This window comes from Mobula birostris, chromosome 4, assembly GCF_030028105.1.
Source record: "Mobula birostris isolate sMobBir1 chromosome 4, sMobBir1.hap1, whole genome shotgun sequence".
Taxonomy (NCBI): domain Eukaryota; kingdom Metazoa; phylum Chordata; class Chondrichthyes; order Myliobatiformes; family Myliobatidae; genus Mobula; species Mobula birostris.
In genome coordinates, this window is record NC_092373.1 from 89,208,709 (window position 1) to 89,223,727 (window position 15,019).

General features: G+C 43.4%; 1 protein-coding gene across 5 annotated transcripts in view; it reads right to left on the reverse strand.

Moving 5' to 3' along the window:
* Positions 1-1,257: 1,257 nt before the first annotated feature.
* The window catches only part of ankmy1 (ankyrin repeat and MYND domain containing 1), a 135,665-nt gene continuing 121,903 nt past the window's right edge, over positions 1,258-15,019 (reverse strand). For all 5 annotated transcript variants that reach the window (XM_072255736.1, XM_072255735.1, XM_072255737.1 and 2 more), the window contains one exon: positions 1,258-3,472. In XM_072255736.1, the coding sequence (XP_072111837.1) occupies positions 3,336-3,472 (137 nt within the window). In that variant the 3' untranslated portion in view covers positions 1,258-3,335. The remainder of the gene's footprint in view (positions 3,473-15,019) is intronic.

The following is a 15,019-nucleotide window of genomic DNA, read 5'->3' on the forward strand; positions in this document are numbered from 1 at the left end:
GGTTGAGCCCACTCGGAGATCAGCTATGCTGGGTTGGGTGTTGTCCAATGAACCAGAGTTAATTAGAGAGATTAAGATAAAGGAACCCTTAGGAGGCTGTGATCATAATATGATGAATTCACCCTGCAATTTGAGGAGAAGCCAAAGTCAGATGTATCAGTATTACAGTGGAGTAAAGGGAATTACAGAGACATGAGAGGGGACTTGGCTAAAATTAATTGGAAAGGAACACTAGTAGGGATGACAGCAAGGCAGCAATAGCCAGAATTTCTAGGAGCAATTTGGAAGGCACAGGATATATACATGCCAAAGAGGAAGAAATGTAACGGCAGGATGACACAACCGTGGCCGACAAAATAAGTCAAAGTCAACATAAAAGCTAAAGAGAGGGCATATGACGGTGCAAAAATTAGTGGGAAGTTAGAGGATTGGAAAGCTTTTTAAACCAACAGAAGGCAACTAAAGAGTTATAAAGAAGGTAAAGATGGAACATAAAGGTAAGCTAGCCAATAATACTAAAGGGGATACCAAACGTTTCTTCAGATACATAGTGCAAAAGAGAAGTGAAAGTGGATATCAGACCACTGGAAAGGTAGTAACGGGGCACAAAGTAATGGCGGCCAAACTGAATAAGTATTTTGCATCAGTCTTCACTGTGGAAGACACTGGCAGTATGCCGGATGTTCGAGAGTGTCAGGGGCAGATGTGAGTGAGGCTGCCATTACTAGAGAGAAGGTCCTTGGGAAACTGAAAGATCTAAGGATAGATAAGTCACTTGGACCTGATGGTATACACCCCAGGGTTTTGAAAAAGGTGGGTGAAGAGATTGTGAAGGCATCAGTAATGATCTTCCAAGACTAAATTGATTCTGGTTATGGAGGAATGGAAAATTGAAAATGTCACTCCACCCATCAAGAGAGGCAGAGAAAGGAAATTATAGGCCAGTTGCTTTGATTCTCTCTGCCCTTCCTCTCCTAGCTTGTAACATAAAACTTGTTTGAGCAGTAATCTTATGTGGTTTCAATTGCACAGAAATGTTAGCCCTCTTTCTTTTTCCCCAGACACTATCTGACAAGGTGAGTATTGCTAGTATTCTTCACTTTATTCCAGATATCTGCAGTATTTTGTACTTGGCAATTAGTTAATTTGTGGTTAAATGAACAGCACGAGTGAACATCAAGTTATCTGGGATGTTGTTATCTTTTATTCCCAACTGCATGGGTATTTACTGTGCTGAAATCCAACTTACATCTGAAAACACAACCGCTGTGCAGCTTAAACATTACTGCTGTTTAGCATAACTACTGAAATATTAAAAATGACGCTACCAGCCAATGATGCAGCAGTTGTGTTTTAATGCATTCCGTCCCTGGGAGTGCTGAGATGAGGAAGGAAATTTGACCCTTTGTTTTCCTCAACATCTCTACAGTTCCCTATTACTACCACATGCTTTCCATTGTCTTAGCTTTAAGCACACTGAAGTCATTTCTCCCTGTATCCCTAGCCACACCTTCCATTGTCCCCACCACTGTGGTGTGCAATTCTCTCTACTTCCTTAATTTCTGGCTAACAATGGGGTGAGGGTTGGTCTAATCACACAGAGCACAGCCCGGCTTTTGTCCATGAAGACTGGTCATTGTACTAGGGTATTTCTGAAATGTCCACATGCATCTACTCTATTTTCTGTACTGCAGTACATTTTCTTAAAACCATCACTCAGATGTCCTCCACATTCATCCCCAACAACCTGAGAGGTGCTCATGGATTCTTTGGTGACTAAGACTGAATCAACTATTTGATGCTCTTCCACCTCTCGTCCCAAGTATCCATGTAAACCCTCCAGATCTGAACTCACACCTGTCTTCAATTTCTCTTGCCTTTATATTTGCTCCCTTAAATACCCAATTTCCCTTCCTACCCCATGGCAGCTGGTGTAACTAATGGTTCCCCTCCTCAGGCCTCCTTCAAGCTCACAGATCATTGGTCTTCACCCATCCTTGCCAACTGCAGCCCCATTTCCAACTTCCCTTTTCTTGAATGCAGGTGGTGTCTTAAATTCACACACAGAAAGCCTTGTGTAACACACTGGAATTCCAACATTGCAACAATCACCAAAAATATCTGACTTCAACATGACTTTTCAATGGAAGATTGAAAGAGTACGGAAAAAAATTACTAGGATGTTGCTGGGACTTGAGTACCTGAGTTACAGGTTGAATCAGTTATACCTTTTACTTCCTAGAGTGTAGAAGAATGAGGCTTGCAAAATAATGAGGGATATAGATAGGGCAAATGCAAGCAGGCTTTTTCTACTGAGGTTGGGTGAGATTAGAACTAGAGATCATGGATTAAGGGTGAAAGGTGAAATGTTTAAGGGGAACACGAGGGGGAACTTCTTCACTCAGAGGGTGGTGAGAGTGTGAAACAAGCTGAGAGCAGAAATGGCCAATGCAAATTTGATTTAACATTTAAAAGTTTAGATAAGAACTTGGATGGGACGGGTATGGAGGGCTATGGTCCAAGTGCAGGTAAATAGGGCTAGGCAGATTAGTTAGCATTGACTAGGTAGGCTACAAAGGCCAAATTACCTGTTTCTATAACTCAATGGTATGACAAAGGTAATCTATTCCTCCCTGACCTGCCTGCAATTTCTAACAGGGAGGATGATAGTGTGGTCAGCCAAAGCCTGTGCACTCAACAGGGTGGGGCCATAAACCAGCCATAGGTAGAAAATCATCTAAAATGACATTTCTTCCAACAACTGTGCACCTGTTCCTTCCTATGCTAATTGAGGATCTTCTACCTCCAAAGACCCTTTCTCGTCAGGATTCTGCCCCACAGTTCCCAAATGAGCAACATCTTGGTTTTACTATCCTGCTTTGTGCAGCAACACCCGTCTCCCTCATCTCCCTGTAACCATCTGAAGTTCCACTATTCTCTAAATCTTGCCTTTACTTATTCCCAGTTTAATTGCTCCTTACCTTAAAGCGCTGCGTTTGACCTGGTTATACTCAACACCCAAGATTAAGCTTTCATTCATCTTTTTCCATATCTCATAAAGTTACTGCTGTCGTATCTCCCCACCTAACTTCATGCATCTGGCATATGCTGGTTCAGTATTCAATTTTCAAACCCTACTCACCAATATTGTTTTCAAATTCCTCTTTAGCTTCAGCACCTGCTAACTCTGTTATCTCCTTCAGCCCCTCCAATCACCAGCATCTAATTCAGTCCTCTTGATCACCTCCTTTATATAATTGCTCCATGTTTAGCCAAAGTCATGGTCACGTGTATGAGATTGAACAGCGAGAAAACTCAACCAATCAAAAGTACGTTTAATTAAAGCTGTAGTTATCCAGATCCATGGATACTAATGTTGAACGGCTCCAATCCAGTAATTGGTCCTCCCCTTCTCCCTTCCTGTCCATCCCATCTTCTGCCTCCATTCCCTCCTTTTTGGATGAAGCACGAGCTGGAAATAGAGAGGTTTAATTAATAAATGGCCGAAGGTTAGGATAAGAAATGACTATGCAACCCAACTTTGACACACAAACTCTCTTTTATGTCCATCTTTCTAGAACTCCCAAAAAAGATAACCCATCCTAGTGCACAGATACTCCCATGGAGGCTGATTAATCTAGTACACAAACTCCCTCACTGAAGATCACCAAAAATCTTAACTCCCTATTGAAGCCCATTTCTCAAGTCCACAAGAAGCCTCATTGAAGCTCACAAGTTCCCTCTTCAAAGTTCACCTTTCTAGTATAGCCATCAAAGCTCATTCCTGTGATGCTAACCCCTGAGTATATAAACCCTCCCATAGGTGTTCATTCCTTTAGTATTTGTACCCCCCGCCCCCATGGAAGCGAAACTCTTTTATATGCAACCTCTCCCAATATATCCCTTCCTTCTAGTAAATATACTCTCCCATTGAACCCCAACCTGTCCATACTCAAAATGTCCCATTAAAGCCCATCACTTGGAACACAATTCTGCCACTGAATCTCAGCTTCTGATGCTAATGCTCGGTACAATTATACTTCCAAGCACACAACTTCCTTTGAATCTATACAAAGTACCCTTCCTCTATAATCAAAGCCCACTCATTCAAATTCTCCCATTCTCATACAGGCTTTAATTAAATTAGATCCAATTGTACTGCAATTCTGATTCAAAATGATTGTTCTACATCCAAAGTTATATATCATTCCCTTTTTCAATAGTAACCCTGACTTCCCCACTGAATCTATCAAGAGTCATACAAGTCATTCAGTCCATCTATAGTGAGGATTTTGCCCACCTCATGAGCCTGAGTTAAGTCTATGTACCTCTAAGTCTTGCTTATTTAAGCACCTGTCTAAACATCTCTTAAATTGTGATTGTATCCAACACCACCGTCTCTACTGGGAGTGAGCTCCAGATAGCACCCACTCTGTGTACATATAAAAAAACTCCTCAAATTCCTTCCTTTCACCTTAAACCAACCATAGGAAAATAATTATGACTATTTATCAGCCTCATGATCAATTATACCTCTGTCTTATTTTATGTACCTCCCCAGCCCTCTTTGCTCCAGTGAAAACAAGCTCAGCCTATCCAGTATCTCCCATATATCTGAGTGAATCTTCCCTACACTCCCCAGCAAAGACAGATCTTTAAACACCTCTCTGTAATTTTACCACCCTCATGTAAGCGGAAGTCTCTGGGGCTGGAACTGTACCATAGAAGACTATCCTTTCCACTGTCAATCTCTGCTGCCAACCTCTCCCCCCACCCTCAGTAAACTTACATACCCAATCATAGTCCACAGCTTTGTAGTCCAAGCTATCTCCTAAATACTGACCGTCCAGTATCTCAACTCTTGTCACTGAAACTTTACTTGCTGGTTTCGTAATTATCCACAATGTCAATGCCATGGTAGCATGTTCTACTCTAGGTTATTAGAATATCTGGAATATCTGTTCTCATCTTGCTTTTCCTCTAGAGTCATAGAAAAGTGCAGTGCAGAAACAAGCCCTTCAGTCCATCTAGTCTGTGTTGAACCATTTAAACTGCCTATTCTTATCGACCTGCACCGGAACCATAGCCCTCCATAACACTACCATCTATGTACCTATCCAAATTTCTCTTACATATTGAAATTGAGCTTGCATGCAACTCATGCACCGGCAACTTGTTCCACACTCTCACCACCCTAGGGGTGAAAATGTTTCACCTCATGTTCCCCTTAAGCTTCTCACCTTTCACCCTTAACCCATGACCTCTAGTTGTAATCCCACCCAACCTCGTGGACAATGCCTGCTAGCATTTATCCTGCCTATATCCCTCATGATTTTGTATACCACTATTAAATCTCCTCTCAATCTTCTAAATTCCAAGCAATAAAGTCCTAATCTATACAATCCTTCCTTATAACTCAGATCCTCCACTTCCAGCAACATTCTTGCAAACTTATTTACATCTTTTCTGTAGGTAAGTGACCAAAACTGCACGCGATACTCCAAATTAGGCCTCACCATTGTCTTATATATCTTCAACATAACATCCTATCTCCTGTACGCAATGCTTTGATTTTTGAAGGCCAACATCAGACCCAGCACTGATCCCTGCAGCACTCCACTAGCTACAAGGCTCCAGTCAGTGAGGCAACCATCTACTACCACTATCCCACAAAGCCAATGTCTATTCCAATTTACTACCTCATCTTGAATGCTGAGAGACTGAACTTTCTTGACCAACCGCCCATGTCAAATGCCTTCCTAAAATCCATGTAAACAATATCCACTGCCTTGACTTCATCAATTTTCCTGTTAACTTCCTCAAAAAACTGCATAAGTGGGAAAGTGGGAAAAATTGGTTAGTTACAACCTATCATGCACAAAGCCACGAGAACTATTTCAAACCAGTCCATGTCTATCGAAATACCTATATATCCAGTCCCTTAGAATACCCTGCAATGAATTTCCCACTTTTGATGTCAGGCTCACCGGCCTATAATTTCCTTGTTTAGTTTTAGAGCTTTTCTTACACAGTAGACCAGCATCAGCTGACCTCTAATTCTCCGGTACCTCCCCTGTCGCTAAGGATGATTTAAATAGCTTTGCTAGGGCCCCTGCAGTTTCTGCACTTGCCTCTCACAGGGTCCACTGGAACACCTTGTCAGGCCCTGGGGATTTGCCTACCTTAACTTGCCTTGAGACTGCAAACGCATCCTCCTCTGTAAGCTGCATAGGGTCCATGACCTTATTGTGCTTTGCTCACTTCGATAGACTCTACGTCTGTCTCAGATGCAAAAAAATCCATTTAAGATCTCTGCCATCTCTCTTGACTCCACATATAGATCACCATTTTGATCCTCCAGGGGACCTTTTGCTCTTAACATATCTGTAGCATTTCTAAGGATTCTTCTTCACCTTATCTGCTACGGCAACCTCACACTACTTTTAGCACTTCTCATTCCTTTCTTATGTGCTCTCTTGCATTCTGTATATTCCATAAGTATCTCTTTTGTTCTTAAATGCCTATACCTGCTTTGCACCTCCTATTTTTTTAAACCAGGGTCTCAATATCTTTTGAAAACCAAGGTTCACTGAATCTGTTATCTCAACCTGCGGTCCAGACCTATCTTTTTCCATGTTCATTTCGAGTTTAATGGCATTGTAATCACTTAATGCAAAATGTTCCCCAACCCAAACTTCAATCACCTGCCAAGTCTTATTCCCTAAAAGCGGATCAAGTATCAGACACTCCTTTCATTGGACTTCTATGTACTGATTAAGGAAACTTTCAAACTCCATCCTATCTAGTCATTTTACAGTATGGGAGTCCCTGTCAATATGTGGAAAGCTAAAATTACCTATATAATAAACTTAATGTTTCTTGCAACAGGCTGCGATCTCTCTACAAATTGTTCCTCTAAATCCTGCAGACTGCTGGGTTGTCTATAATATACCTTCCTCATTTCCACCCATAAAGCTTTACTAGATGAGTTCTTCAGTCTGTCCTGACTGAGCACTGCTGTGACATTTTCCCCGACTAGTAACAGCACCCCTCCCTTTTTAATCCCTCCCATTCAGTCACATCTAAAACAACAGATCTCCAGAATATTGAGCTGCCATTCCTGTCACCAAGACTCACTAATGGCTACAATATCATAATTCCAGATGTTGATCCATGCCCTGATCTCATCTGCCCTTCTTACTATACTTCTTGCACTGAAATATATGTGACTCAGGACACTAGTCACACCATGCTCAACCTTTTGATTTCAGACTTTGATGTTTTAGCAACAAGTTTCCACAACCTCCACTATCTGTTCTGGCAGTCTGGTTCCCATACCCCTGAAACTCTACTTGAACACCCCTTCCCCACCTAGTGCAGCAGCAACAAACCTTCCCACTAGATTAGATTCAACTTTATTGTCATTGTGCCGAGTACAGATGCAAAGCCAATGAAATGCAGTTAGCATCTAACCAGAAATTCAAACAATAGTGTTATTTACAAAATAACTGCAAATAAAAAGTAAGTGCTACAGCTATTAAGGGGCTATTAATCCTCCTCCTCTAGCTACAAACCATCTCTTCTGTATAGGTCCCACCTTTCATGGAAGAAAGCCCGATGATCAGAAATCTGACGGCCTCCCTCCTACACCAACTCCTTGATCACGTGTTAGACTGAATGATCTTCCTATTTCCGTCCTCACTTGCACGTGGCATGGGTAGCAATCCTGAGATCACAAATCTGGAAGCCCTGCCCTTTAACTCAGCACCAAGCTCCCTGAACTCACTTTGAAGAACCTCCTAACTCTTGCTATCAATGTCACTGGTACCTACATGGACCACGCCTTCTGGCTGTAGAATGTCATAGTCATACTTCATTAATCCCGGGGGAAATTGGTTTTCGTTACAGTTGCTCCATAAATAATAGATAGTAATAGAACCATAAATAGTTAAATGGTAATATATAAATTATGCCAGTAAATTATGAAATAAGTCCAGGACCAGCCTATTGGCTCAGGTTGTCTGACCCTCCAAGGGAGGAGTTGTAAAGTTTGATGGCCACAGGCAGGAATGACTTCCTATGACGCTCTATGCTGCATCTCGGTGGAATGAGTCTCTGGCTGAATGTACTCCTGTGCCCACCCAGTACATTATGTAGTGGATGGGAGACATTGTCCAAGATGGCATGCAACTTGGACAGCATCCTCTTTTCAGACACCACCGTGAGAGAGTCCAGTTCCATCCCCACAACATCACTGGCCTTACGAATGAGTCTGTTGATTCTGTTGGTGTCTGCTACCCTCAGCCTGCTGCCCCAGCACACAACAGCAAACATGATAGCACTGGCCACCACAGACTCATAGAACATCCTCAGCATTGTCTTATTATTTGTGAATGCTGAGCTCTTAAAGATAGTGGAATCAAAGGTTATGGGGATAAGGCAGGAACTGGATACTGATAGTGGATGATCAGGCATGATCACAGTGAATGGCGGTGCTGGCTCGAAGGGCCGAATGGCCTACTCCTGCACCTATTGTCTATTGTCTATTGACTTGATCAGTGATGTCCCAGACCCTAGCACCTGGGATGCAACATTCCATCCAGGAATCTCATTCTTGTCCACAGAACTTCCTTTCTGTTCCCCTAACTAAGGAATCCCTTATCACCACAGCTTGCTTCTTCTCCTCCCTTCCTCTCTAAGTCATACAGCCAGAAATCTGACTGCTATGATTTTCCTCTGCTAGGTCCCCCTGCCCAACAGTATCCAAAGTGGTTGAGGGGGATCTCCACAGGGGTACTCTGCTCAGGCTCCTTAACCCCTTCCCCTTCCTGACTCTCAGTTTCCTGTGTCCTGAACCTCGGGTGTAACTACCTCTCTAAAAGCCCTGGCTATCACCCCTTCAGCCTCCCGAATGATCCAGAGTTCTTCCCGTTCCAGCTCGAACTCCTTAACACGGAGTGTTAGAAGCTGTAGCAGGAGGCACTTCGTGCAGGTAAAGTTGTCAGGGACACTGGAGGTCTTCCTGCCTTCCCACACCCTGCAAGAGGAGAATTCCACTGTTGTAACTGAGCAAATATAAGGGAGGAAACAGTAAGTAAACCGTGGGGGGTGGGGGGGGGGAGAAAGAAAATGGATCTACAACTTTTTCACCCTCTGTCACTCGAGACTTCAGTGAGGAGAGGCTTGAAGAGCTGAAGTCTCAAAATCCCCACTCACACAATGGGCATTTTAAAACTGGATGTGACATAACGATTTACTTAAACAAAAATGCTGGAAGAGCTCAGCAGTCAGTTGTGAGGAATGTTAGCTGGCCTCTCTATTCACTGATGTTGAGCTCTTCCTGCATTTGCTTTTGCTTCAGACTGCAACAACTGCAGTTTTATTTGTTTGCCATCATTTAGATAATGTGCATGATGATTGCCAGCTAAAGCTCCCCTGTATATTCTGTTCCTTTTGTTTTGGATCTCTGGGTACTGCTGAAAAAGCTAAAGTTGTTATGTGGCCTTAATTGCCCAGAAGGTAGCTTTATAGCTTTATTCATCTTGATATTGACATTGGTGGCCGGGGGGCGGGGGAGGGGGGCGCAGAAAATGTTTAGTGGGTGTAGATGTTTGAAATGATCCTCAAGTGAAACTAGTTGTATTACTTCCTACAAAAGCACATAAAAACAATTCCAAAGCAAGATTTTAAATAATGGAATCAGTCAGTTTCTTAAAAGCAGCCAAGCAAGGTGCACTAGCTTTAAAAAAATCTCCAGGGAAATTGATTCACAATTTACTATTGAAAAGGCAACTTCACTCTGTAACTTCTGAACTTCGTTAAAACAGGTCAATTACTGGTGACAGAAGTTAAACGGCAGCATGGTTCATCAATTAGAGTAATGATCTGATCTGAGCAGGTGTCTCCCACTGTCACGCCAAGAGAGAATGAAATGTGTGCCACATGTTCAATTAGTATATCTTGGAAGAAAGCTAATCTGTTGGGAGCTTAAAGGAGCAACAGTTTTGCAAGAGTCTTGAATTTAATGTTTGTTTAGAGGTTAGCAAAGTAGCAATGGTCATGAAACATTGCAACAATGTAAAATGGTAGGTAGCAACAATTAACCTGCTGCATTGCCATAATCCTAGCATCTCACTTTCACAGTTCGGCCTTTAAAAAAGAGGATAAAAAAGTGTGTTAGATCTTCTCCTTCTGCACTTCCTTGCAATTAAGGATGGTTTGCTTGCATTCTTATATATAGGCATCCGTTAGTCTCGTGACACCATGGATTTGCGCCTTGGAAGGTTTCCAGGGCGCAGGCCTGGGCAAGGTTGTATGGAAGACTGGCAGTTGCCCATACTGCAAGTCTCCTCTCTCCACGACACCAATGATGTCAAGGGAAAGGCATTAGGACCCATACAGCTTGGCACCAGTGTCGTCGTAGAGCAATGTGTGGTTAAGTGCCTTGCTCAAGGACACAAAACGCTGCCTCAGCTCAAACTAGCGACCTTCAGATCACTAGATGAACGCCTTAACCACTTGGCCACACACCAACACATTCAGTTCTGTAGATTTGGAGGTGACTGATGAAGCCAGGGTGGGAATCACTGGTGCCTGACAGAAAGTATGCTTGGTAATTTCTCAGACAGTCTGCTCTCCATCTGGTTATGTAGGGTGTCCATGTGTTTCTTTTCAATGGACCCAGGGTTCTTAGCATGATCCTAAATGCTCCTTAGAGTTGTCACAGACTATAGCTTCTCTGGACTTCCATAAGATCATAAGACATCAGAGCAGAATGAGGCCATTCGGCCCACTGAGTCTGCTCTGCCATTTCATCATGTCTGATCCATTTCCCTCTCAACCCCATTCTCCTGCCTTCTCCCCCTAACCCTTCACAGCCTGACTAATCAAGAACCCATCAAACTCTGCCTTATACACACCCAATGACCTGGCCTCCACAGCCGCCTGTGGCAACAAATTCCACAGATTCACATCCTCAGCTAAACAAATTCCTCCTCATCTCCATTCTAAATGGATGTCCCTGATTCTGAGGCTGAGCTTTCTGCTTCTAAACTCACCCACCACAGGAAACACCCTCTCCACGTCCTCTCTGTCTAGGCCTTTCAACAGCCTCTCAACATTCAATAGCTTTCAATAAGATCCCCCTCATTCTTCTAAATTCCAGTGAGTGAAGACCCAGGGCCATAAGTCACTCCTGATATGATAAACCTTTCATTCCCAGAATCATTCTCATGAACCTCCTCTGAAACCTCCCGAACGTTAGCACATACTTTCTTAGATAAGGGGCCCAAACCTGCTCACAATACTCCAAGTAGCTTAGGAGGGATGATGGCGCCTAACGGCGACTCCTTTCGGAAACAGCTCTATTTCTACCTTTAGTATCTTTATTTTTCCCTTTCAGGGTTCTTTTGAAGACCCTGACCGAGATTACACACAGGCTTCGGTTCTTTGCGGGAATGGGACCCGTTCTTGGGGTTCCACACGACTGGCTGTTATTCGACATGCCAAGGGTTTGGCCTGAGAATCTCGATCGTGTTCAGAAGCCTAAGATCTTGGGGTGCTAGAGGCGGGCGGATCGAGGGTCGGTGTCACAGCAGGGAACTCGTGTGTCATTGGGGAGGCCGGAAAATCTTTTGCTGTGGCCCCAAAGGCCTGAGGTCTTTGCGATCTTTGGATGCAGAGCTCAAAAAAAGCGACGGAACAGACTTTTAACATTGTAAACCAGCGGGTTGTTATGTCTCCTGCTCACTGTGAAAATGGGGGACACCTCCCTCTCCCTTGCCAGGGACAGAACCCGTGGTTTGTCGAATTTCGGTTGAAATGCGAGGCCTTTGGGGTAACTTTGGTCTGTGTCTTTGCTATTGCTTAGCACACACTTGGGCTCGGTGATGGTACCAAAGCACCTTTTTTTTTGCTGGTGGGGGAGGGGGGGATTGTTGCTTGCAGCCGCTTATGTGCGTGAGCGAGGAACTGGAGGTTCTCACGTTTAACTGACATTCATTCTTTGGGGCACTCCTCTGATTTCGTGGATGTTTGTGAGGAAAAAGCATTTCCGGATGTATATTGTATAATATACATTACTCTGACATTAAATTTGACCTTTGAACCTTTGAAATGCCTTATAAAGCCTCAGAATTACATCCTTGCTTTTATATTCTAGTCCTCTTGAAATGAATGCTAATACTGCATTTGCCTTCCTCACCACTGACTCAACCTGCAAAGTAACCTTTAGGGAATACTGGCCCGAGGACTCCCAAGTACCTTTGCACGTCGGATTTTTGAATTTTCTCTGTTTAGAAAATAGTCTATGCTTTTATTCCTTCCAACAAAGTGCATGAACATACATTTCCTGACACGTTATTCCATTTGCCACTTCTTTGCCCATTCTCCTAATCTGTCTGAGTCCTTCTCAGACTCTCTGCTTCCTCAACACTATCAGATTTTCCCTTAAGGAAACCATGCTGACTTTGGCCTATCGTATCATACATCTCCAAGTACCCGAAAACCACATCCTTAACAATTGACTCCAATATCTTCCCAGCTACTGAGGTCAGGCTAACTGACCTATAATTTCCTTTCTTCTGCCTCCCTCCCTTCTTGAAGAGTGGAAGAACATTTGCAATTTTCCAGTCCTCCGGAACCATTCCAGAATCTTGTGATTCTTGAAATAACATTACTAATGCCTCCACAATCTCTTCAGCTGCCTCTTTCAGAGTGCTGGGGTGTAGTCCATCTGGTCCAGCCATTTCATCTACTTTCCCAAGCACCTTCTCCCTAGTAATAGTAACCTCATTTATTTCTGCCCTTTGACACTCTCAAACAGCTGGCATACTGCTAGTGTCTTCCACAGTGAAGACTGATGCAAAATATATATATTCAGTTTGTCCGCCATTTCCTATTCCCCCATTACTACCTTTCCAGCATCATTTTCCAATGGTCCAATATCTACCCTCGCCTCTCTGTTACTCTTCATATATCTGAAAAAAACATTTGGTATCCTCTTTGATATTGTTGGCTAGCTTACCCTCTTCATAGTTCATCTTTTCCCCCCTTATGGCTTTTTAGTTGCCTTCTGTTGGTTTTAAAAAGTTTCCCAATCCTCTAACTTTCCAAGAATTTTTGTTCTATTATATGCTCTCTCTTTTGCTTGAGTTACCTTCCAATCAACTTTGGTCAGCTCCTCTCTCATGCCTCTGTAATTCCCTTTACCCCACTGTAATACTGATATCTCTGACTTCAGCATCTCCCTTTCAAACTGCTGGGTGAATTCTATCATATTATGATCACTGGCTCCTTAGGCTCCCTACTGAAATCTAGTTCACTGCACACACCCAATCCAGATTAGCTGATCCCCTAATGGGCTCAACCACAAGCTGCTCTAAGAAGCCATCTTGTAGGCATCCTATAAATTCTCTTCCTTGGGAATCCAGCACCATCCTGATTTTCCCAATCTGCCTGCATACTGAAATCCCGCATGACTATCGTATCATTACCCTTTTGACATGTATTTTCTCTCTCCTGTTGTAATTTGTGGCCTGCATCCTGGCTACTGTTTGAAGGCCTGTATATAACTCTGAAAAGTGTCTTTTTATCCTTTCAGTTTCTTAACTTGATCACAAGCATCCTTCAATTTCCGATCCTGTGCCACCTCTTTCTAAGGATTTGATTTCATTTTGTACTAATCGAGTCACCCATCCCCTCTGCCTACCTGCTTGTCTTTCTGATGCAATATGTACCCTTGGATGTTAAGCTCCCAGCTATGATAATCTTTTAGCCGTGACTCAGTGATGCCCACAATGTCATATCTGCACTGCAAGATAATCTACCTTCTTCTGTATACTATGTGCATTCAAATATAATTCCTCCAGTCCTTTTCAATTTTGTCCCCTTTTACACTGCAACTTTACCCTAACATCTGCCTGTCCTTCCCAAGTCTCCATGAACACTGCCTCTGCTTGTAAACCAATAGCCCTATCAATCCAGATTCCATTCCTTTGCCAAATTAGTTTGAAACCTCCCCAACAGCTCTAGCAAACTTGTCCGCAAGGATATTGGTCCCCTCTTAGTGTGCATGCGCCGGTCGTGCATGCGGCCTGGTACGGCCGTTCCGGTCTATTCTTACTTTCTTCTTCTTACTTTTTAATTTACGTTATTTTTTGTATTTTTTTCCCCTCACGGTAACACATCGAAGCTGCACCCCCTCTAACATGCTGGTAGAGAGAGTTTTATTTGGGTTTTCTTTAGCGCTGGAAATGGTTACATCCCGACACGCGGGACAGAAGTAAGGTCGCATTGTGTATTCCACGGACCGGCAAATCCTGGCCGGCTTTGCTAACAGAGCGGTGGACACCCCTGCTGAAATCCGGAGGAAAACCCACAAAGGGGGATCACAAAGCCGAGGAAAGAGGACCGGGTCGAGACAACAGAGACTTTTGGAGAAGAGGAGTTTGGTGGGTAATACCGTTTTGGCTGACCGGAAGTGCACTGAGAGCGGTAAGCGTAAAGGAGTTAGGTGCTTACTGTTGTGGCTAACGACGGATGGTGCAATCCGGGGTATATTACGATCGAGGAACGTGCTTGCAGACTGGATATTGAAACTTTTACTGTTGGACTTCGGCCACATTCCACTGTGATACAACACTTGGCGGCACAGGAGGTCGTTCCTGCCTGTGGCCATCGAACGTGCAGCTCCTCCCGTGGAGGGTCAGACACCCTGAGCCAATAGACTGGTCCTGGACTTATTATCCATCTGGCACAGTTTGTATTTTGTTGTTTGATTGTTGGGGTTTTTTGTATTGCTATATTTACGCTCTATTCTTGGTTGGTGCAGCTGTAACAAAATCAAATTTCCCTCGGGATTAATAAAGTATATCTATCTATCTATCTCCTGCACCAGGTCCTCAGCCATGCATTCATCTGGCAAATCATCCTATTCTTACCCTCATTGGCACATAGCACAGGCAGCAATTCAAAGACTGCTATGCTGGAGATCCTGCTTTTCAGCTTTCTACATAGCTCC